This window comes from Meleagris gallopavo, chromosome 4 (assembly GCF_905368555.1).
Source record: "Meleagris gallopavo chromosome 4, MGAL_WU_HG_1.1, whole genome shotgun sequence".
NCBI classification, from domain to species: Eukaryota; Metazoa; Chordata; class Aves; order Galliformes; family Phasianidae; genus Meleagris; species Meleagris gallopavo.
In genome coordinates, this window is record NC_139407.1 from 46,633,081 (window position 1) to 46,658,886 (window position 25,806).

Sequence of the window (25,806 nt, forward strand, 5' to 3'; positions counted from 1 at the left end):
AGGCTGAAGGTACGTTAGACTGTCAGAGGAGTCTTTGCTGGTGTTTCAGTACCTGTAGCACACAGAAATTACTGTTGTAATCAGGCAGGTATGCAGTGATCTCTAAGCTGTCACAGCAACTATTCTCTTAAAGGTTGAGACAATTTCCGTGTTCCATTGAACATGGGTTGAGATTGACACCTTGGAATCCGCAACAAAACTGATAGACTCAAGTACCCCACTGGATTAGTGATACCAAATGCCTGTTGGCAGCTTCATGATTTTTGTAATAAATGCATTGAAGCTATTCCCATTCTTGGACATTTATCATTCTGGACTGTTTATAGACTTAGAAGGTTTGCTGCAGGTAGGAGATGGCTGACCTACTACTCCTCAGCTGAAGGCAGGTTACTGGGGCTTGGCTCCTTGCCTGGATTTATGTTTGGCAACACGCAGTGGTATTGGCCTAATCTGAGCTTTGAGAGTGGGAAGAGCCATGTATCCATAGTATGCCTTGAGGCTCGGCTATGTCTTCTGTTCTTCATCAGAGTCAGGAAATCTGTAGGACCTTGTGTGCAGAACTCTTGCTTGATCTGGGAACAGATCTCTGCTAGCTCTTGGGAAGATGTGTTGCAATTACTGGACTCAGGAAATCTGAGAGCCAAGAAAACAATCTGCTTTGGGTCTGGGGTATCCTGTAGCAATTGCTTTCAGGAATTAAGACATTTTCTGATTTTAATACAAAATTACAGATGGCATAGTTGTTCTTATCAATTTCAACTTTGCTACTTTGTGAAAATAACAAAATTCTAGTTAGGTCCAAACCTCTGATTCCATGGTTGGAAACTCAGCAGAGTTTGTCTTCGGTTCCCTTTCTTTCCTTTCAAGATCCCAGCCTCTCTGAAATGTTAGTTGGCTTATATCTCCTTGAATGATCTCTCTTACATGAAAACACTTTTTGTAGAACTATTTTGAAATGGTGTGTGATGCAACAGTTATAATCTTGCAAAAGTTATTTCTTCTGATTTCTTTACACTTTTAATACTTAAATACTGTGACATGATGACTACTTTGAGTCATTTTACTATCTTGTTTGGAAATGTGCTGCCAGGGGATTACAGTATGTGGCTAAATTTTATTCCACTTAAAAAAGACAAAAGCAAATACAGGAAGGTTGTGAGTGATGCATATTATAGAAATTAAGAAGGAATTTAGCAGTATTTTGATCGGAATGTGGTGAGTATGGGTGCTTTTTCATTTATTTGAGTGTTTGCTTTGAAAGCCTAGATCTAGAGATATTCATTGGATAGGTACCTTACCTTGAAAATCTCACGTTATGTTTATTGCAGATATTCATAGTTAGCAAAACTGAGACGGAAAAGAAACAAGCCTCAATATGTTAGTGTACAGCAACATTATTGCATACATTAGTGTACATAATACAGCCAGTAAACAACATTGAAAAGAATAAATGTGACGGGAAAGACCATCCTGGACCACTTGTCTATGGAGTTAACATCAGTCAAGTCCGGTATCTTGACTCTGATCTGGGATGCCCTCCTTCGCAAGTGCCCTTTCTGATGAAGCCTGTGCCTGTCCAGTGCGTTCCTGCTGTAGGGTGCCCTGCCAGAGAGGGTCCTTCTGTGCTGCAGGCCAGCACCGTCAGATGTGTACATGGGGCCTTGGGCATCACGGCGGCTCAAGAACGCATCCGAGCTGCTGACATCATTTCTTATGTTGAGTGTGCTAAGCAGCATGTTTCCGTGGGGCTCAACCTGTGCCAAGGAAGGAATATCAGTTAGATAGGTTCCTCAGCCGGCCTGAGCTGTCTCATAGATGGATGGTGAAAATAAAATGTTCCAATCTCTGTCATTTTTATACAGTTTTAGTGCTGTAGGTTAGTTTCAAAAAGAGCTTTTGTAATGGTAAGTTTACCATATAAAGAACATGTAGGTACATGAGCATTATATCAGTTATTGTATAAAGCTTGCGATGAAAATTAATTCTGGAGAATGAATCTGCGGTAGAGATGGAAATCTCTGCTCCCCACAGCATACCATTAATTTGCTCATCTGCAAACAGACTAAAAATCTATTTTACTCAAGGAAATCTTACATGCAGTTGCATTTTTTTTATGTTGTTACCAGAAGTTATTTCAATTATGTTTATTTGTGGTGTTGTCTATGACATTGTTCTGTGTGCTTGAGAAAAGAACTGGAAACTGCAACTGGCATGTACGTGGCTGGCACAAGCTGTGTTTCAATATCATTGCTTTTTTTCACTCGCAAGCAATTGAACATAAATGGTTGCATTACTACAAAGGGTTTACTTTTTCACTCATCTTTGGATGAAGATCTTTACAACATGTTTGCAGTAAAACCTCGTGAAGATTTCTAAGAGATTTCAAATTCCCAGGTATTTAAACTTCCACTTTAGCTCGTAGAAAGGAAATACACAACAGAAAACAGACCTCTTACTTGAAACTTTTAAGACTTGGCCTTGAGACTTGCATGTTACATTTGGCTTTTGTAAGCTGTGGCTTTGCGCCTACCCCAAATATACCAAAGTCAAAACCAAGACTGTGTGCAAATATGTTCATACAAAGGAAAAAAAAAATCACCTGTTGCCAATATGTAGTCTAGTAAAGCACCTCTGTGATATGCCTCACTCTGTTCATCCTCTGGTCTTTACCTTTTTAGAAAGAAGTAGAAGAGCTAGGGATTGGTGTAACCTACAGAAATTTTGAAGTACATTCAAGGAAAACTCCAAGTTGAGCACACAGTCCTCAAGAGCTGTGGTGGAGGACAGCTGGAAGGCAGCATGAGATGTGCCACTCTGAGTCCTTGCTCACTGAAAATGAAGAAGTGAGGGGGATGTCTGTAAAGAGCTTTTTAGAAAGAGGAATGAAGTCGCCACAGACATAATATTCACTCGTTCAAGTTTAGCAACTGATTCTTTACAACACAGTGAAATGAGCAATCACTGGGAATGTCACAGTTCCCACCACCTTCCATATTTTGGGATAGGAAGGCCAGCTGGTCTCAGACCAGTGTGGTTGCTGTATTTCTTAGAGATATGGGTCAAGTCTTTTAAGCTTGAGGAAGATGCTCTAAGCTAGGATTTCCTACTCGTTAGAGGAATCCTTTAACTATAAATGACTCTCAAATTCTGACATTTTCTGTGGAAAAAGCAAAGGTTTCAGATTGCTGTGTAAAATTAGATTTTTTTTAATTCTGAGAAGTTTTTGATGGGTCAACATTTTCTCCTCATTTTACCGAATAGCTACCTGAACTGTCTTTGATTGCATAATCTAATGTGTAAGCTAATTTACTTTAGTGCTGTAACAGTGGTGACAGCAGTGCAAGCATCATTAAGCAGTATTATTACTTCTCTCTTGTGAAGACAACACGTAAGTGCTTACAATTTAAATTGATTCACAGAGATTTTTCTCAAATTAATATGCACTGACAGTTCATTACAAACCAAGAAATGTATGAGTTCCTAAACTAAGTGTTATGAATTATCCCATTTTTTTTTAATGGGTTTTATTTAAATCATTATAGTTGGGATGAGTTGTATACGTCATGAGGCAATTCAGACTTTGAATTGCAAGCTTTGCAGTTCAGAGCAAAGAGCCTTACAAATGCCAGGGGCATCAAAAATCACATAGTTTTTGCCATTTGAAAGTGTGCATAAATGTGACTTCCTGAAATATCTGTAATGTTTAATCTGTACTAATTTAGCATGGACTTCAGGCTGAGTGTGCTGGCAGTAGTATGGCAGAGAAGGGCTATGCTAGAGACCCACAGATAATGTTACCAACCTGATCAGAGATGAGTCCTATTCATCCATAATTACATTGATTTCCTCTGTGACATCTTCCTTTGACAAACAGACAAGGAGATAAAATCAGTTTTTACATTTTATTCAGAGAAACGTAAAGCTTGTTTAATACATTTTTCTCTGTGTATTAAAATATAAAATGGTATGTACTGTAAAACCAGCACGGCCTTATTTTCACCTTCTTCAGTTTATAGTGCAGAGAACCTCTAATACAGAACAGCAAGATGATATCAGTTACTGAGTGATCTTTTCTGTGCTAATATCCAGATCAGTTTCCTCTTTTCCTCACGTTTTGGTTTAGTGTTTTGGTTATCTGGTGAAGGAAGTCAAACTCTTTCAGCTGGGAGGGTTGCATGTCAGATGGAAACAGTATCTTCACCTGGCACAAAGACAGGAACCACATTTACTACCTTTTGTTGGTTATAGGTCCCTGCCTGTATATGCAATATGAGTTAAGAGTAAAAGGGGATCAGTATCCTATAGCTGTGCATACTTACAACTGTACTTCTTTTGAGTCCCTGCTCTGGTACAGACCTTCGTAATATCACTGAAAAAATCTCAAAAGCTGATGGAGAGCAGCTAGGAACTGTCTTCACTGGGATCAGACAAACTTACTGTGTCCCTCTGGCTCCGATCATGTGCATTCTGCCTGCCAAAAGCAGAAGTACTGCTGTTGAACATCAGCATTGCCACGCTGAGTAAAGTGAGCGCTCCCAAGGCCATATATTGGTGTGTCTCCCAGTGGAATAACTAAATCCACTAGTATCTGTTCAGGTGCCTGTATCTGCACACGTGTATCTCTATATGTGTATATAAATTGTCAAACCTGCACTATACAGACAGAAAGCAGTCTGCTCGTTCTCAGCATCAGAACAGAATCGCATCCTAAAGAGTCAATACTGCTAAATTATAATGTCCATACTTCACATTTGATTTCAGAAAAATTCTGGCAGTTTGCAAATCTACCACATCCCATTCTTGTAATAATCTCCGCCAGCACAACATTTAGACAAAAGCCCTTCTTTATGAGCTAGAGCATTTTGTGATTCAAACGAGCGAACCATATATGAAGGAAAAGTGCTCACCTGTGCTGTGACTCTCTTATCCCAACTCAGGTGCGTGCATTGGGACCCAGGTAGCCAACACATCACTCTTCATTGTGAACACTTGTGCTTTGTTTCACCCAGGCTGAGTTAGCCCAGGAGCTGTGAAAGAGACTGGTTCCAGTTTGTGGATCTTGTTTTTCTTCTTCCTTATTTTCCACAGAAACAGATTGACAGTGTCTGCACAGAACAATCCATAATGGAAACAATGATCCATATTTCCTCAGCTCTGTGCAGGATAATGTTTTGTGGCCTTAGAGACAAAGCCTGAACTGAATTTTGCAACTGTTGTAATAGAGCATCTTGTGTGCTGGACCAGGAGGCAAATGAAGGTAAGGACTTTTAATGAGCTCATGATTTTGTTGGGACTGATAGCATAGTGCTTAGCTGCAGTGATGTGACTGCAAGAACATGGAACATCCAGGTAGGCGCACAATTCCAGGACTAAGAAAATATCAGAATTTCAGAAGTGCACTTCTTGACATAAATGTAAAATTACAATCATCCATCAAGCTGATGGTAGGAGCTTTTGTGTTGGTCTTTATTCTTTGCTCTGAATAGAGAACTCAAATATTTCATCCAAAAGTGATGACCTCAACAACCGCACAGAAACATATAAGGTAGCTTGGATGGGATCCATCCAGATGGAATATGTATTCAAAAGTCAGAGAGTAGAAAGAATTTTTTTTGGTTCACTACAATATGTATTTTTCACTGAGTTTTTTTTTTTAATGTTTGAAATGTTAGCTTGAACATTTTACCTGGACTCTATGTGTTTCCAGTCTGCTCTTCTTGCCTGTCTCTCTGCCTGCTGCCTTTTTTTGACGCTGGGGTCCTTTCCCAAAGAATATGTAGTTTACAAAAGCATATTCCAGCAAGGCCAGAAACACAAACACAAAGCATCCCATCAGGTAAATATCAATTGCCTTGACGTAGGGAATCTTTGGCAGTGTCTCCCTAAGGTGGGTGCTGATGGTGGTCATGGTCAGCACAGTTGTGATTCCTGCAAAAGAAAGAAATGGATATTGGTGGGAAAAAATGGTGAAGAAGATATGAGAATAATGGCGTTGCCCACCATGCACTTGTAATGCTGATAGTTTAATTATGTGATCAGATCCTTAACATCTAAGGGAATGCTTTCCCCAGAACTGAAAAGGTAGATGTCACTGGTAGGAACTTGCCCTTCCCTACCCTATGTACTTTCTTATCCTATGTAGCATAAACAAATAATTCAGATATCAGTGTTGAAGACACAATGTATTTATACTGTAGTGCTAGCTGACTTGGATAGCAAAGAGTCAACCACTATGTGAAGAAATTATTCTTCCTTTTCTTTTGGCAGTAGCTCTGCTTGGCCCAAAGTCTTGATTACATTGTCCCAGGGAATGGGATTAAGTAACTAACTTAAGAATGAAAGCATAGAATTGAAAGGAGAAAGTGTGGCTTTATAGTAAAATGATATTTGGTAACGAGAAAGTGAAATGCTTGTGTCAATACAACTTTTGCTATTAAAGGAATGCTCTGAATTAAAGTATTTCTGCCTGACTGTGTTATGCATAGTGTATGTATTTTTGTTGTTTTTAGCTGGATGAAATTATTTTTCTAGTCTGCTCTAATCACATTTTGTTAATGCATCTAGATAATAGCTCTAGACACAAATGTGATTAGTTGAATTTACAGAGTGGCGGGTCAAAATAGAGGTGGGACAAAATGGTTACCTGGCATTATGATTTGAAAAGTGTATTGCAGTGATTTACAAAATAGCTTACCAAGAGCAACTCTGGCTGCAGAGGCATCATAATTGATCCAAAAAGATACCCATGACAGAATTGTGATCAACGTAGAAGGCATATATGTTTGCAGAATGAAGTAACCAATATTTCTCTTAAGCCGGAAGCTAAGTGATAACCGAGGATATGCTCCTGAAAGAATAAAGCCAAATAATGACTGATGCCTAAAAAAAGTTAGACATTGCTGTCTGGGAGAAGCTTTGTAAACTAGCTGATGCTTACCTGTTGTGAACTCCACTCTCTTTGATACCATCTTGTAATCAATGATAGAAAATTGTGGGAGCTCGATGTTACTAATTCCAGTTACTGCAGACTCTCCATTCCAGTAAAATTCAATATCATCTGTGGTGTATCCATCTAAAACAGAGACATAGTTTGGCTATTGATTTTTCTTTTAGGTTTATTACTTAGCTTAAATAGTTGCGTTTGAAGTGGAAGGAGCTGCTCATAGTAAGGAGTTGTCTCATGTATGAAATTTCTGCTCTGCAGAAGCCACTGCCTTCTTTGTGTCCAGGGGAAACTTCTGAGCATGGAAAAAGACAAGAGAGATAACAAGGACGGAATTTAGATCTAGCCAAAAAGGTCTTTAATCTTAATCTTCAGGCTGGTGGGCCTCATCTCTCTCCCTCAGAAGATCATGGAACAGATCCTTCTGGAAGACACGAGGGACAAGCAGGTGATCCAAGACAGCCAGCATGGCTTCACCAAGGGAGAGCTGTGCCTGACAAATATGGTGGCCTTCTGTGATGGAGTGATGGCATTGGTGGAAAAGGGAAGGCAACCAATGTCATCTATTTGGACTTCTGTAAGGTTTTTGATGTGGTCTCCTGCCACATCCTCATCTCTAAATTGGAGAGAGACGGATTTGAAGGGTGGACTATTCAGTGGATAAGGAATTGGTGAGAATGTCACAGCCAGAGGGTTGTAGTCAATAGCTCTACATCAAAGTGGAGGTTGATGATGAGTGGTGTCCCCCAGGGGTCTGTCTTGGGACCGTTACTTTTTAAGTTCTTTATCAATAACATAGATGATTAGATCAAGTGCACTTTCAGCAAGTTTGTTATGATGGCAAGTTGACTGGCTCAGCTGATATGGCAGAAGGAAGGGATGCCATCCGAGGGACCTTGATAAGATCAAAAGCCCATGGGCCCATATGAACTTAATGGGATTTGACAAAGCAAAGTGCAAGGTTTTTTTGCACTGGGATCAGAGTAATCCCAGATACGTATAGAAACTGAGAGAAGAACTCCTTGAGAGCAGCTCTGCTGAGAAGGATTTAGTAGGAGTACTGGTAGATGAAAACCTTAACATGAGCCAGCATTGTGCACTTGCATCCTAGAAAGCCAATGGTATCCTGAGCTGCATTAGAAGAGGGATGGCCAGCAGGGTGAGTGAGGTGATTGTCCTTCCCTACTCTGCCCTCATGAGACCCTGAATATTGCACCCAGGTCTAGGGTACTCCAACACAGTGAAGTTGTAAAGCTTTTGGAGAGGGTCCAGAGAAGGGCCACGAAGATGATCAAAGGGCTGGAGCATCTCTCCTGTAAAGACAGACTGAAGGAGCCGGGCTTATTCAGTCTGGAGAAGAGGGGGGAAACCTCACTACAGGCTTTAAAAGAAGAGTTTAAAAGTAGTATTTAAAAGGAGATTATAAACAGGAGGGAAATCAACTATTTACATGAACAGATAGTGATAGGACAAGGGGGGATGTTTTTAAACTAAAAGAGGAAAGATTTAAATTAGATGTCAGGAGGAAGTTTTTCACTAAGAAGGTGGTGAGGTGCTGGAACAGGATGCTAAAAGAGGTTGTGGATGCCCCATCCCTGAAAGTGATTAAGGCCAGGATGGATGGGGCCCTGGGCAACCTGACCTCGTACCTGATCTAGCAGTTTTAGACCAGGAGAGATGATTCCAGAAGAATTCAGAAACCTGTACTATACTCTGACTCTGTCTGAGCTGTAGTTACCCCCTTGGAATTCATACAGCATTTTATATTTTAATGAGACCATGCCATCACTGATCTGCAGTTAACATAGAGTATTTCCTATCTATTTCAAAACTAGTGCATTTCATCTCTGTTCTTTTAACAGTGATGACTATTTTTCATTTAATTAAAAATTAATCTGCCTTTCTGCCATTGTTAGCATTTTCAAATATGTTTCAATTAAGCTCAGTAGTGGCTGAATTTTAAAATCTCCCTGTTGATGACGTTTAAAACAGATTTCTACTTAAAGGAAAGAAAAACATCTCATCTAATTTTAGACTTTTCCTTCAGGTCTGAATTATAATCAGGTTTAAATCATATAACACAAGATTAAATAGAAGAAGGAGTTTGAACTCAAAGTGTTAGGAAACGTGACAGTGGCACAAACCATAGCACCAGAAGCCTCTGCAGAGTTAGGAACTTGACCATGTATGTGTACTGGTGATGTTCTTTCTAACTAGAGAAATCAGACTGGAGACGACTTTTCCTATGGTAGTTCCTCACCTCCTGGAAGGTTGACCACATGCAAACCAGATCTATAGCTATCCTGGGGACAGTTGGAGGAGACAAACCTTGCTGCTGGGAAGGATGGACCACTGAGAAACTGCAGCTAGTGAACAGCAACTTTTGATGCAAGCACACCACAGTGGATTGAACTAGGTTCAATCTTATTTGTGAGCTGTTCCATAGCTTGCTGATGAAACTATGCTAATCTGTGTAATACAGATTACTGCTGTTTACTTAAACTTTCAGTGCTACCCATTGCTTATGCTAATTGATTTGCAGTAACCCGTATCAGGCCTGCACTGCTGGCTGGCTTTTTGGTGCTGTCTGGCAGAAGCCCAGAATCTTCTCATTGCCAGTGGTCAGGACAGCTGCTAGGTGAGGGGTTTCAGTGACAAGGCCCAGACACCATGAGGCTAGGACAAGCCCGGTGTTGGATGTGATGCTGAACAACTGGATCAGGAAATGAAGGCTGCCAACTCTGCTTAAAAATGCCAGGGAACTCTTAACTTCATTTTCATGCAAATCTTTATTTTAAGAATGTCTCTTGAATATTTCCCAAGACCCTGTGCAATAGAGGAAATGGCAAGCTATCATCTCCTGCTGAAAGCATATTGACTATCTGTCACCTTGGTACCACACAGAGATCCTATATGTGAGCTAACAGGCATAGTTATTACTTCATCTGTAGGAGCCAGTGCTAGGAAGAAGGGTGCAGGCACAACCCAAAATTTCATGGGTACTTGCTGCAGAGAGCCAGGGTAAGGTTTAGATGCGAGAATCAAAGGGTCAGCTTTAAGGCATGGAGAAAGGTGATGAATTTGATTCTTCTGCCTTGTACTATCCCCCTTTCCACATTGCGCCCTCCAATTTCCACCCCCATTCTGCCTCTTGTCAGGTCTCAGCATGCACTGGCTGAGGGTAGAGCAGTCTCCAGTGCTCAGAAAGCTATGGCTTTGTTCCTTTCCCTGAAGGATGAATTTCTGTCTATTTACTTGTTAAGGCCAAAACAGTCCCAGATAAACACCAGAAATATCAGAGGGCAGATCTCAAAAGTGAAAAACAGGCCTGCCTTGCTACCTAAGGACTGCACGATGTTGCCAGTGCAATGTGTAGTGTTCCTGGTCTTAACAGAGATTGTAACAGAGGCACATGTGCTTTTCATTTCCCACGGATAGGCAGCTTCAGTGCCTCTGGCTAAATTGCTGCTGCTGCTGCTGTGGTAGAGTTACAAAGCTGTAAAATCTGTGGACCAGTAGTAGAAGCCTTGCATGGAAGACTTTAGCTGCTGACAGACCAACCATGATGGCAGGCTATGCTTTTCAACTTTACAAACTTCCAAACACTGCAAAAATGAATCTGGAATGCTTCTAACATGCTGATTTGTCCATTGAATTTCCTCCAGTTAGAGCTTGGAAAATTAGGAGGAAGAGTTAGTGATAATTTTTATTCAGGGGCATTCATTTCATCCATGGTTGCATTTAGAGGTGTAATTCTATGATTCTACAATAAAGAATCCAGCAGGAACTCTTCTTGCCATTTTGTCCCTGATGCCTTTCACTATGCGCATTGCACTTTTCTCCAGGTGTTTGAGAGTCATTTCTTTCCTGTCTTATTCTGGCTCACGGATGCGAGGCTTGAAGGCTGTAGGTACAGGTAGAAAATAATCTCACAAATGCAGAGCGCGAAATGAATCCCACTGAACTGCCCTACCGGCACAGGTTGATCTCATTCAGTGCAGTGCATTCCCCAGAGCGGGGCCGCCGAGGGTTTCCACCGACCACTAGAGGGAGCCCGCTCCCCGCGGAGAGCTGCCTCTGACCGCGCGTCCTCCGGAGCTCCCCACGGCCCTCCCACCTTGGTCACCTCGTTAATCACAGATGATGACTTGTTTGCTTGTTTGTTTGTTTTTCTTTTTTTTCTATCATTAAAAATGCTTCTGTGAAAATTATTTGATTTGTTTAAGCCTTTGTTTGCTTGCTAGATTCTTCAAAGACACTAAAATGCCAGCTATTGGGTTTGGTTTAAATAATATCTGGAGAGATGGGATAGGAACCTTTCAACACTTAAAAGAGGGGGCTATAAGAAAGAAGGGAACAGACTCTTTAGCAGGGTCTGTTGCGGTAGGACAAACAGCCGTGGTTTCAAACTCAAAGAATGGAGATTTTTGTTGGATATAAAGAGGAAGTTTTTTACAGTAAGGGTGGTAAGGCACGGGAACAGGTTGCCCAGAGAGGAGGTGCGTGCTCCATCCTGCAGATGTTCAAGGTCAGGTTGGATGAAGCTCTGAGCAACCTGATGTAGCTGTAGGTGTCCCTGTTCACTACAGGGAGTTGGACTGAATGGCCTTTCGATTCAAAAGATTTTATGATTCTATGAAAATATGGTCTATTGCTCAGCTCCAGATATTAAACTTATGCTTCCTAGAAAATAATGTCTAGGAATGGTAATGCAGTCCTTCATGTGTCAGTGCTTCATTTTGTTTGCTTCTCGACCAGCAGCTGAGAGCTTGAGTGAAAACACTTAAGCAAAAGTACCACAAGTCTAGAAAGTAACTGGATTCAAGCATGGCAATAAGTAGATTATATATAAATCTTGCTGATTGCAGAAAAGAAGTTTTAGAAATGTTGCTGACACTGTGATAAAGCAGAGGTTAACAGTGTATGACTTGTTAATGTCACCAGGCTGTTCTATTTTCCACTCCAGCTCTTACCTCTCAAGTACCTCTGGGATAAATAAAGATTTATATTACATTAACTTCACACATAAAATCATAGTTGTACTCATATTACCAAATTCCCCAGTGTTGTACAAATAGAGACACTTTTTCCGTCTGATTCTCCAGGGAATGTAGCTCTGAAACAGCAAGCAACAGGATCTCTTCCTTAGGGATCTGACTCTTCCTTAGGGATCTGACTCTAATAGCTCATTTCCAAAGAATATTCTAGGCTGTGAGCCCTAAGCCTTCAGTCTTCTGTAAGGATATGAGGCTGGAACCCACCCTTCTAACCACTACTGGATCATTTCCTTCCTAACAACTTGGTCGTGGTTGCTGAATGCATTTTTATAGTATAATATTTCTTGTTTCATATTGCTAGTATTCCTATGACTGTGTTAAAGAAGATAAAGCATTTTTTTTCCTGCACACTGTGCAGAAAATCCAAACAATGGTAAATTGATAGTTTTAACCTAAACCCAGCATGGAATTGCAGTGCCATATATCTGAAGATCACCTTTGGAAAGCAATATTAGCAGTTAATATCTGGGTGGTAGAATTGCTTGAAATGGCTTCCTGTTGCTGTATTAGAGTGGATGTTTATAGCTGATTTTTTTCAGTGAGTTTCACTGAGGAATAAAGGCTGATTTGAGGGAAGGCAGTCTTCTACTTTCTATAGGCAGATGGCAGATTGTAACCATGGACATGAGTCAGAATTTAGCCTAACAAGTACTGACCTAAATGAATAGTTGGTTAGATTGCTACGGTACTACAAATTGTCAGTTATTTAAGAGGGTTTCTCAAGTAAAAATAAATTTAACATATGGAAGAATCTCTTCCATCCCAGTTAGAAACTTTCCTTCCCATCCACTAGAAGCATAAAATAAATATTATTACTGTATAAAGTCAGTCTTGCAGCATCCTAATCTAGTTCAGGAAGAAAATTATAGCCTTGCGTCTCTTTGCAAACATCTTTAACACTGATTCACTGCTATTTGCTATCTTTTTTTTTGTTGTTGTTGTTTTTTGTTTTTTGGTTCCTTTAATGTTTTACATCTTATTTGCCATTGAGACTTGCTACAAGGTTGGAAATCCTTTTGGAGAAGAGTTGTTTGGTTTTTGCTTAATATCTCTTTAATGGCTAACACAGCAGGACTCCTCTGTGTTACTGCAGTCCCAATAGATGGAAACGTTTCAGAGCCTCGTCAAGTTTTCTGGAAGAGTCATACAAATAGTCAGACTTGTATTAAAAATTTCATTCTCGTTAGCTATAAACAATCGAACCCAGGAATTACTAGGAAAGACATGGAGAGGTAATGCAAAATTTTTTGTTTACACTTTCGTGTGCTTTCTAATTCACTTTGTGCTGTATCTTGACTATTAAATGCAGTTCGTTCTTTCTTAAAAATGGTGTATTAAATTTGATGCAAAAAAGGGCCACTAGGATGATTGAGGACAGATTTGGTTTCATGGAAAGGAGGACTGACTCAGTCTTGATTCTTCAGTATGGGGCATGTATGAGTGGAATGAGGGAATGTTGTGATGGTAGCTTATAGGTTTGTAAGTTAGCAAGGTAGAACAGCAAATTATTATTTGCAATCTCTTACACCTCTGGATCAAGAGGATAACAAATGGAATTGCCTAAAAGCTGGTTTGGAAAAATAAAGGAAAAAGTAATGTGCAGATGCACTGCAAAACTCATTGCATGAGTTGATGTGCTGTTGAAAGTTTATGTTTGCCCAGAAGAGATCATATATTCATAAAAATCTGTCTAGGTTATTAAATATAATGCTAGTATTTCTGACTTGAAATAACAGATTGGAGAAATTTCTGTTCTGACTTCATAGACGTGTTATTGGCCACTGTCAGAGACAAGGTGATTCCTGGCAAGATAGACTTTCCATCTACGTCAGTACAGACATTAAGCATCTGTGATATGTTCCACCACTTTCAGATCGGTCTGTCTGCTGTCTCTCACCTTTACAACTCATCTTTTTAATTCATCAACAGAGTGATGACTTTTAGCGTAACGTTGAGAGCCTCTAACTCTATAAATCGTTGTATAATTAGCGTAAATTATATTGTGAATGGGAAATCTTGTTCCTGCCTATGCATTTTGTGAAGTAATAAGTAACCTGTCCATGGTAACACAGTGGCCAAAATGACACCAAAAACTTGGTTTTCTATATCTGAATAATTTAGCAAACAGAGTCAGTGATGTAACTGGAGGCATTTTGATGACTTATTGTCTCAAAACTAGCAACAATTATATTTCTTTCTAAACTACTTAAATTAAGCAAATGTACAATATATGCTCCAGACTAATTAACAACTGAGCAGTGTCTACTTGTACAGACTGGATAATTGTGTAATTGTACATGTAACACATACATATATCCACTTGCTAGTTTCCAATCAGCCCTGATAAGTACAGCCTTCAGACATTAATTTCTACATACTTTAGCTATCTTCTCAGCTAGTAATCTAGCTTCAGCAGCAGTGCACGTGGGAGTTCTGGATGGGCTTGCTCAGTTTGTCAAGAGTGAGCAACACTTTCTTTGCTATCTGAAGGGGTTTCCACACCTTCACACTAACCAGATGAGGATAACCTGCTTTCAATGGAGCATGTTTTGTGTAGAGTTTTTGTCTTTCCACCCCTTGCTTTGCTGCTCTTCCTTTCTCATCTGGAACCCCCTACACAGTGTGCAGCTATGTCCTTCTGAATCATAATCTGGGATGTATTTTTCTGACTTGTGTTGCTTTACAAAGTTAAAAAGAGAGCAACGATATTTATTTGCACATTATGTAAACATTAGCAACACAGGTCCCGCTGCTTAGTGTTCAGTTAATTTAGTTCAGTCAATATTGCATGGTGCATAGTTTTGTGTGCTCATATGGTAAACTCATCTTGCCCTTGAGCGCTTATTTCATTTGGTTAATTAAAATATACTTCTAAGTACTCCTGTTGCCAGGCAGATTCTCCCAAATTTAGGTACAGCTGATATGCTCCACAAAGAAGCCATGTGAAGTTCATGTCCATCTGTTTTGCGCTCTGCTGTGTCAGGCCACAACCTGCTCTTGCTGAAGGCAGCAGGGCCTCTATTTGGACTGCAGCACTGCATGTTTTCTCTTATGCCAACATGACTCATGCAAGTACACTTTACATTCTTGTGCAATGTTTTTGTCCCCTTTAAGGAAAAGTATATGCAGATCTGTTCTTGATAAATAGATTTATAGCTGATGGGGGTGGGGACTGAATTCTGGTCTTGGTTCTAAAGAAAGGACTCATTAGTTAAGAAGCGCATATGACATTGTCTTCTCCTGAGGAAATTTACCCCATTGAAGCATGGAGATAAACCAGTGTCATGTCAAACACCTTGACATGTACTGCAATTCACAGCAAAGCTAAGGAGTGCAAATTACAGGCATTTTGGGGGCTGCCTGTGTTGCAGAGACTGAATTTGTGCTAGCAACAATAGGGAGAAAAATAGCAAATAGCAAAACTGCAGTACAAAATTAGCAAGATTCTGTTATTGCTAAGAAAATGTTTGCAAAATATGCAGTAATTTTTCTCTACTTAGAAGTAAAGGAGCAGACTCTCCTACATGGTGATGTGAAAACCTTCTTAGTATATGCAGCTGTGTGTGGAGGCAGCTGTGTGGCTCATTGGTAAGTTAATGTGGGGTGATGAGAATGCTCCAGAGAGAATGTTCAAGATCTTGTAATCAATGGACTCTGAACAATTTTCTGAGTGTGTCTGTTCTTGTTGATACAAGTTGCAGCCCAAGTCAGTGTGTGAAATATTCAAATTGAGGTTTCTGTTGCTTTGACCTTAAATGTGAATTCAAGAAAGGTTGTCGTGCTCTGTCTGGCTTGGATGAGAAATGATAATGTGTTAAACAACCACATGTTTTTTCAGGAAGAGCTCCCTGTAGGGAATTTAGAGTTCATAGGCACTTACAGAATATCAATGAATGAGAATGGAGAGAGTTTACTGAGGAGACTGGACACATATTCTGAATTAAATGTTAGTCTTTGGTGATATTAGCCAGAATTGCTAAGTGGGAATAGGTATACTGGCCAACAATTCAGCAATGTTTAGGTGCTGCTTCATTTGCTCAGATCTATATTTAGAGTAATTGTGTAGCCTTCCAGTTTTCCCATCCATAAGCAGACCAGATCCTGGCATCCACTGTCTGCTATGAAATGAATCATTGCCTTAACTCCATTTCCAGCTGCAGGGTAATGAGCAATACAGTGCAAAATAGTCTTGCATTTCAGTGTTAACAGATATTGCTAAGACTGAAGGAGAGAAATGTGCACCTAAGGAGGTGATCCTTGCATGACCAGGCAGATGAGACTTGGTGGTCAGGAAAGCCTAGTGCTGCTGTTTCAAAGGCTGCTGATTGCCAGAAAAGATAAATTCATTCATACTAATATTATTTTTCAGTGAACTCCTCAAACAAAACTGAAATTCTCAGTAAGTTCTTGAAGTTTCCTATGCACTGTGGTTTGATCATAAGGAATTGTACTTCTTTGTGCAGTCTGCTTTTGCACTTTTTTTTTTTTTTTTGCTTTACATTTTTGCAGAAGATGAATAGCTTAAGATAAAGCTGATAGAAGTGGTAGAAGAAAACTAAAAGAAGAAGCTTTAAGAATTCTATCTGATTGACTTATGCTCTCAGTTCTGCAGATTGGATTCCTGGCACCTGGAGGACCTGAATATATGGCCTACTCAGTAATAAACCTATTCACACTCATGCTGTGCCAGATTGGTAAGAAATCTTTCAGCATAGAGACTTGAGGCAGTGTATTTTTCTTATTTGTATTGCTGTGATGTCAAGGAGCCATAGGTACAGATGAAGACATAGAGTGAATTGGCACCAAACAGAAAAGATTTCTCAAGATTTATTGCATCTGTGAAGTTGGATGCATTTGGAGCAAGAATTTATTCTCATAGATTGAAATGAATCCCAGAGTACCAAAATCTTTCAGTTTGTCCTGGATTCTGTTTTTTACAGCAATTCACACCTTGGCAGAAGGCAAGTAAACACATAAACTGTACTTAGGTTTGTAACATTCTAGGACAATCACATTATCTCAAAGCACAACATGGCAGCTCTACAAAAAAACATGACTTGACTGGGTTTGGAGATTATTTTTTGCTGCTGCTCCGACTACAGATGTAGTGACTCATGTTTCCTAAGAAATCATCCCCTCCTCTAAATGAGCCCCTATTTTTGAGATAATCTCAAAAGAGATGCCACTGTTAGATTGATCTGAGTTGTGGAACAGATACCTCCCTCTCTCCATAGTGCATCAAGTTCAAACATAATTTGAGGGTGGCTGTGTGTTTTAGAGCAGCTAAAGGGTTTGGTCAGAAGCAGAAGAATTCTCCATTCTACACTGTCATAAACAGAGAGCAGTTAAAGAAGATAAAACCTTTTTCTCTAGGGCTGGCAGTGCCTATGTAAAGTGACACCCACTGGGGCAAGGGATGGTGGCTGACAGTTACTATGAGGGAGTAAGGGAATCTGACACATGGGTGAATGAGAGAAGCTCTTCATTTATGGATAAGGCAGAATCTGAGAACTGTGAGTGGTGGAAACTACCCTCATTCAAAAAGTCCAAAAGATCAAATCTCTTGAAAAAAGAATAGAACTGAGTTTCCTTCCAGTTTTTACCTTTTGTATCTGTAGGCATGTAAAGGAAAAGTTGTCTGTGAAAGCCTGGATTTAAGACAGGTTTTCATCTTTAATAAAACAGAAGTTTTTTTGAGATGTTGGTTCTTACATCACTGGTAGTTCAAATGCAATCATACTGTGGATCGATGCAGTCTTCCTCAAACAGGGAGCTGTGATAAATCTATTCAGATCTCATCCTGTCAAATGGCTCTGTGCCAACAGAGGAAATAATGGATGTTTAGATATGAACACAGCTGTTGTTTCTTTTGGCAACAAAGCATCCAGAGGTTCAAATGGGATATTTTATTGATTGACTGCAGTATCACTGTGAGCTTGTTGCACTTCCATTTTAGCATTATACGTATTTAGTGTTATGTCTGTTTCACTATGAAGCAGAGACAGCCATAAAAACAATGGAGTCAAGGTGGAATTGCCATTTTCTGTACTGTTGCTGATTAAATAAATCTTTGTCTTTCCTCCAGCTCAGCCTTTTCAGGTTCCTCTGGGCTCACTGAGATCTCCCACACAAGCAATGTGATTTGTAGGAGAGCGCTACCAATCAGGCTAACACATGGCTCAGTGTTGCGATGTTGATTCCTGAATCATGCTGCAGCCTTCTGGTTGTCATAGAGACACAGATTTTTTTTAAGGCCAAAGGGATCATTCTTGCTAATCTTCACAGACTTCTCGTGATACAATGCCACTGAGTAAACAGCTTTGCCAAACTGGAGCACAGCCTGGCCTTACCTCTCCTGTGAGTGTGAAACACGTTTCACTTGAGTCTGCTGGAGAGGGACCCCGATGGGGATTTGGTTTATGGTCAGAGTGTTGCTGTCTGCACATCATTTTTTCTGCTGAGTGAAAGTCAGATGCAAGTTTAGGCCAAAAAATCATACCTGACTGTGATACTGGAACTCAAAAGGATAAAGGGTCCCATCTGATCTCCCAGGTGGCATAGCAAAGCCAGCTCTTGTGTTGGTAAGAAGGGACGGTGGAATGCTGCAGCTGGCCGCCACTATAGGCCACAGCCAGGCTATAGCATCTTGGCGAGCCCTATTGTAACCCTCACCAGAGCCTGCTGGCACTGCAGAACTGGCAGCTTAGGGGATTTAACATCCCAAATTGCCATCCATCAGAGCTCGTGTAAGGGTGCCAAGAAACCTGGGTAACCTCCAATCAGGCATTAAGCCTTCTATTTGGAAGGTCTGCTGATCCATGAGAACTCGGTTGATACAGATTCCAGCTCTGCTGACAAAGCAATCCTGTCACAAAATCTCTTGCTTTTACACAGATAAATTTCTGGTGGCCATCACACTATCAGACACTGAAACAGATTGAAAGCCCTCATATGGTCTCCCATCTGCTTCCACGGAAGTGGAGTAAGGTGAAGTACTTGAGCAAAGCAGCTGAATATTTGTGTGAAGGAATATGTGTAGCCAAAATGTTCTCCGCCTGGATGGATGCATCTCTCTGTGTAGGAATAGCTTCTATCAGCCTATAAGATAGCTTCAGGAAAGCCAGATTTTTTAAATTATTTATTTATTTATTTATTTATTTTAAGTTAAAATATTCTGTGGGCTAAATTTAAGCATGTATCATCACAGCTCTGGCTGGAGAGATTAGATAGTAGGGCAGTGTTCTTATTCTTTGTGCTCTTTTCCTATTCCTCTGTAGCACAGTTGTTTTGCTGCTAATTGGCATTGCTTTATGTTAGCCAACCGTGAGTATTATTAAGGCCAAGTCCTAATGGTCTGGATTTTGTGAAGGAATTGTCTCTGGTTAATTCCAGCAGAATCCCATCTCACAGGGATTCTGCCTTTCTCACAGACACTCTGCCTTTCTGTTTATGAATAGAACAGAGTTGCTGTGAATGCACTGAGCTTTTAGAGAGCCAAATGAGTCTCCAGATTTCTTGGTTTCTATGGCAGGAAGCACTCTAGGGCACGGAGAGGACTAGCTCAGGAACCATCTTCCCAGCACCCTGTTGAAATGGAAGAGATATGACTGCTTTCATTTTGTTGAAGAACTATGGGAAATGAGAGGGGCAGTGTAGCAGCCCCACTTTCCTTGTGCACAAGTCTAGGAGAGCGAGTAACAATCCTGGTCTGCTCAAAAATCTCAGCTTTTTTTTTTTAGGGTCATCTAATAGCAGAATGAGGAATGCATTGTCCATCTTGGCCATGGTCTCGTGTCTTGGAATTTATTTTTCTTCCAGATTTTTGCTTGCTGTTTCTGTTGCACTCATGATTGCATCTTCAGACATGTATCTCTCCCAAGATGTGTATTTACATATGCAAGTGAGTGGATATCAGTTTAATAACTATGCCTGTTTAAGTAGGATTGGATATTCTATCAGCTCATACTTTAGTTCTTATATTCTGCCTTTGTCTTCTTGCTTAAATTCCTGACTTTCATGTGCACTTTCTACAGGCATTGAACTCTCCCTATAAGTATTTCACTTCAGAGCTCACTTACAGTGTCTCTCCCAATCAGATCTAATTTAAAGGGTGGGGCTGAAGAAAGGGTGTTCACTTGGAATGAGTATTTGAGGCAACTAATTGAAAAGAGAAGATTCTCATTTAGTGCATGTTGCAGTGTTTTAATTGACAGAAATGAAGTCTTAACAGTTTTCACCAGCTCTAAAGATTAGACTTGTTTCTTCTATATCACATTACTTGCTGTTGTCAGCTACTAGATTTAGGGCTATCAATATTGCATAGATTTACACATCTATGCAGGTCTTTTTGCTGACTATATGTTTAATTTAATTGATTGTTTTCTTTCTGCATGCATCTACCTGGCACGATTAGTAACAGCAGTAAGAATAAAAATACTGTTAAGAAGTAATGTAGGATTTTGAAAGGTCAATATTACTGTTATTAAACTCCTGCTGGAACCAACAAAACTGTAGGTAGCACAGAAGAAAGTCGGTGGCAAGACAGAGCACATCTCTTCAAAGTAGTGATTGTTGTTCAGTGATGATTTCCATGAACCATTCTGCTCTGGAACCTGGTGCCATGGAAGTTAACATATAAGTAGTATAAACACAGTATAAAAATTACCCCCCAGATTTTCCAGTACTTTGGAGATAATCTGACAGTTCACATGGCATACAGTGTCTCTAGTAGTCAGGGATGCTGCTTAGTGCTGGGCAGCTCCAGAATATCTTATAGCACCACTTTCCATAGCCCTTTTATTTAAATGGCCTTTTTTATTTAATTTCAGTCTCTCTCAAGACTAAGCTGGATAAGACTTTCTTGCAGAAAACATTTTCTAACCAAGAAGATGTTAATTTGATTTTCATCCTTGCTCTGCAGCAATTTATATAATATAAATAAATATGTAAGGCTGATATGCAATGAAATGATCTGAGGTGAGAGGCTGAGGGAGGGAACCTCATAAATTGGTTCTGTTATGGAAGAAAACATCCCATGTCTACTGTGTGTGGCACCAACAGAGGGCCTGTGGTCGTGGTTGTCACCTGCTAATTCACCTCCATTTTGCCCTCTAGTAGCTTTGAAGGTGATTAATGCGGACTCCTAAATGCTGAGTACTCAAGATGACTCATTTACTTCTACTCAGAAGCCTAAAAATGGGGCACTTTGGTCTTAGAACTGTGTCCAGAATGTTTTTCGAGGTGCATCAGCAATAATTTCAAGAGTTTTAGAGATGCACAGGAAAAAAGCTGGGGTACTCTAGAAGACTTTTTTTTTTTTTTTTGGTAAATTGTCGAAGATTCCATTTGTGCCAGTGTTCCTGGCACAACCTTTAGGATTTTAGAAGCAGTTAAGCCTGTTCTGTTCCTGCTTTTGGGAAGTCATTCAGTTGCTAGTAGAAGTGATCTAAATACTCATTAGAAGTTACACACTCTACAAATTTTGTCCAGCTGGCAAATCGTGAACAAAAATTTTGATTTCTTTAATTCAGCTCAACAGATACTAATATCAATAGGTACAAATATCAAAATATACATCCTAAAAGACATGAATTATTTATAGTGAGTGAAGGTCTGAAAAGCAATTTCCTTTTGGAGACGCGTGACTGGCCACATGAGTGACATGGTATTCACTCATTCCTGATAGCGTTAGCATTTTAATTGCTTATTTGATCTGATGCTAGTCTTGATTTTGAGGAAGTCTCAGTGATATATCAAGCCCATTCTCACTGAACATTCTTTCCTACAAAGCTTCATTATAGTGAAAGCTTATGAATAGAAAGACATGAGCCAGATATTTCCTGTTATTTGGCCTATTAGCTGATAAATGCTCATGTACTTACATCAGCTTTAGACATGACTGGACTGGAGAAGTCAGATCAGCTACATCCTGGTAAATAAATTCAGGTATAAATTTGGTATGAAAGAGACTTCAGTATGAAGTTGCTATTTTTGATTGTTATTATACTACATATATCCATTTTATTTTGAAAAATCAAAAAACGACTTCTCCAAATGTATTCATTGCATGCCCTGTTATGCTTAAGCTAAAAAATGAGCCAAGCAGCAGCAAGCAATATCAACAATATTTTTGTGTACCAAAAAGGCAGTGAACTGCCAAGCCCAAGGACAAGCAAGACAACCATGCAGCTTAGTGGGTGGCTCTGTACTGCTGGATTATGAAGTCCAGACAGAGTTCTTCTCCTACAAAAATGACTGTTGAGAACAATAGTGTGATGGGTGGCACTGGAAGGGGAAGTTAAAATTTGACTACTGTCTCTGCTTCCCAAGAAAGAGAAGAAAATGGCTGTACTAATGTTCATATACAGGTGTGTGGGTTTGCAGTGCTTCAGTAATCTCTGAGCAATGTAGATACGGACAGAACTAACTTAAAACAGATGTTCATGGAAGATTAATGCATGTTTGCCTTATTCAACCCAAGCATATCAAATTGGCTCATTTTGTTTTGCTACTGCATCTGTAATGGAGGGTTAACTATGGTGTACAACCAGTATGTCCTTCCTGTGACTCCCTTGCACGTGTTGAATGTGAACTGTGATGTAAGTGTGGTGAGTCCTGACTGCAGTTATTGATGTGCTTCATGGGAACCCTATCAACAGTGACTTCCTGCTTCTCTTTCCAGTATTTCTGCTCACAGTGCCAAAACACTATTTTAAAGATAAAATATATTATTAATTTTCTAAAGAAATAAATAAGCAGGTTCTGTTCAGACAGTGCTCTCTCTCTGGTAAAAATAATTTTCATTAAAAATACTGGAGATGTTTACTTATTAAAATCGTTTGTTGACAGAATAATTCTCAACCTGGCAGGGTTTTTTAAAAATCATTATAAGATGACATTCTGGGAAAAGCAGCAAACAATTTAAAATCTAGACTAAAAACAGCAATTCTACTGATTATATTAAGGGCTGATATTGAGTATGCTTTTACAAAAAAAAGAAGTACTTGATTATGAAGAGTGATTTTGAAAGTATGTGTGCATTTTTGTCCCTTAAATAAGGCACCTCATTGACGCTATCAATTAGAAGTTATAAACTGGTATAAGTGTTGGCCTGAGAGCCCATCTTTCCTAATCAGTGCTCTAGACTGTGAGTGCACGTTTCTCAGTGAGGTAGGTTCAGATCTATGTATATAAGTACTTATTCAACTGAGAAACCTTTCTAGTTTTATTTTAGAGGCTGCAGCTCAGATTAAATTTGGGCCAAGTAATAAATGGCCAACCCTCTCCCTCCAGTAACTTACAACTTTCAATTTCTAGTGTGCAGTTTTGTTCATCCAGAGGATATCTTCGTAGATCCATCATGCAAGCAGCTGTTGTTGTAATCCTATAAGAGGAGGGTGAAAAAAATCAGTTTTGAAACCACATTTGATTTTTTTTGATTAGGTAAATCTTTCTGTAGTGTATTTTTTTTGTTTAAATACTGAACAGTGATGCACATGGATTGCTGATGTACAAAACTGCTTATGAAACATAATTAAATAATTTATATAGCACAATACACTGAATATAGTATAAAGATTAAAAGCATACACTAACTGTCATAGAGTAGGATTTTGACAGAAAATGTTACGAGAAAAAGTGTTGAGTGTTTTAAAGGACATTTCTTGAGGTTTCTCTTTGGACATTTCATTTTTAGTGTTCTCAATTCAAACATCTTCAAATTGGTTTGCACATATTTTTACTTATAACTGGTACTGCAATAGTTCCATTTTTCATTCTGTTGTCATGTAGTGCTTTCTAAGATTTGTCTGATATGCATGTGCATTTTCCATGCTGTGGAAGCACTAGTAGCATGTGAATCATTGTTTTTATGGTTTCATAATCAGTTTATCAGTATGACAATAGTATATTGCCTCTCAAAATTGTATTATGCAGTCAAAATTTTATGGAATGTACATCACCTGTTGGTTACTTAAGAAAGTCACAGAAATGAGTTTGCATCTGCAGTTTCAGGTTTGTCTTTTTTTTGTGTGTGTGTGATAAAAGAGTTTTTACTTATAAAACTTCTGAAGTTTGAATGGGCAAACATGGCCTGAAATTTAATTGGCCTCTCTCTCCTTCTCTTGAAAAGTTCCTTCCTGAGAAAGATTCCTCTTTTCTGGATCTGGATGTGGTTCTGTTTCATGGTAATTAGCACCACAGGAACACATCTGGAGATTTTACTTTCGGTGTGATAGAAGTCAAGCACAATTACATGCTGCACTGGGATGATAATTTGTGCTGTCACAGAACTGATAGAATAAAAAGGGAGGGAAAAAAGCCATGTGTCTCTTTATTTTGACATGCTTTAAATTTCCTCATTCTTCACAATCCGTCTACTTGTGTATAAGGACTGTCTAGCAAGTGCTGTGACAGAGAAACCAGCCCATGAAATTACTGTGTAATACTGTGTAAAGTATGATATTTCTGCTTTTCCACTGAGATTGATTTTTGTCTCGAGTATTGCTCATTGAATTGATTTACGTGTTTCTTAATGGCTTTTGCTGAAAACTTCACAAAATGAAGGTAGCACTCCATTTAGTTTAGCCTTGTACAAATGTATCTTACTCAGAGTCACTGAAAAAGCACGCAGTAATGATTTGTCAGAACCCTACTTAATAATGCTGAAGATCATACATAACTAACATTAGTCACAGTTAAATGCTTCTTAATTAAGGTTTCATAGAGCAGTGTTTTGTTCCCAATTAACAAGTCAGCCTTTAAGGTAATTTAGTTCACCTGGATCAGCCAGATTTATTTAAATGTGTACAGAAGTAGACATAATGTTTTCTAGACCACAGGGTTATAGTGGCCAGTTGTTTCTTAATATCCAGTGCGTCTGTACTCCTGACTTCTGCAGTTTTGAATATCTTACATAAGTAGCAGCAGTTTGTCATTCTTAATAATATCAAGAATTTTTTGTTGACACAAGGTAATTGTTCAGTAGTAAACAATGGGGAGCAGGTTTCCCTCTCATGACTCTCCCACCCCTTAGCTCTTTGGTGCTGCAGCAAGCAGCTGTTTCTAGATGAAGAGGGCTTTAGCTGAAGTTTGCAGAGATGATAGCCACATAATGCTAGGTGGGAAGGTCAGTTGGGGAACACTAGGGGAGGGTGATTAACAAGATATGGAAATCTGGAAGCTGGTGACTTCCCATTTCCCCTGTAGACCTGCAGCTTTGAACATGGTATGGTGTCCTGGGCATAGGGGATGATGAAGTAGCACCCAACCAGGGGTTCATCAGAACTTGAACCTAGTGCTCAAGTGGATGGGAAAATGCAGGTGATAGTTACTGGAGGCTCATCCAAAATGGAAGGAGGCACCAACCTGCTAACTCTGTGTGGCGTCTCTTAAAGATGGAGGTGCTTAATTTTTATGGAGATTCTTGGGTTTTCTTGACAATAGCTACTTGTCGTTGCAACATACCATATGTGTAGTTCATAAATTTACTTTTCAAGCATTTTTTCTCCATCATGGTAGATCTCAGCCGTGTAAATGATATTATCTTCTGGGTAGATATAAATCTTGCTTAAGGATATAAATAAAACACATATGCTACCATAATAATTGCTGCCTTGATATAATTTTTTTTATTGTAAGCAGAGTAAAACGTGCATACCTGTTACTGGATGCATTCTCTCAGTCAAAATAGTAGTTGATGACTTACATATGAACCAGGTGCTCAAAAACATAGATATGAAAATGGAAAATACAAGGTTCAATGGCAAAAAGGGAGATGCAATAGTCTTTATATAGAACAAAACCACA

At 39.5% G+C, this 25,806-nt stretch overlaps 1 protein-coding gene across 2 annotated transcripts in view; it reads right to left on the reverse strand.

Moving 5' to 3' along the window:
- Window positions 1–1,406: 1,406 nt before the first annotated feature.
- The window catches only part of GABRB1 (gamma-aminobutyric acid type A receptor subunit beta1), an 87,425-nt gene continuing 63,025 nt past the window's right edge, over window positions 1,407–25,806 (reverse strand). Inside the window, exons 5-9 of one of the 2 annotated variants that reach the window (XM_085223219.1) lie at window positions 23,301–23,383; window positions 6,938–7,072; window positions 6,695–6,847; window positions 5,693–5,928; window positions 1,407–1,754 (exon numbers count right to left, since the gene is read on the reverse strand). In XM_085223219.1, coding sequence (XP_085079345.1) covers window positions 1,407–1,754; window positions 5,693–5,928; window positions 6,695–6,847; window positions 6,938–7,072; window positions 23,301–23,383 — 955 coding nt within the window. Of the gene's footprint in view, window positions 1,755–5,686; window positions 5,929–6,694; window positions 6,848–6,937; window positions 7,073–23,300; window positions 23,384–25,806 lie in introns of both variants that reach the window. The other variant, XM_085223218.1, reaches the window with a different exon arrangement.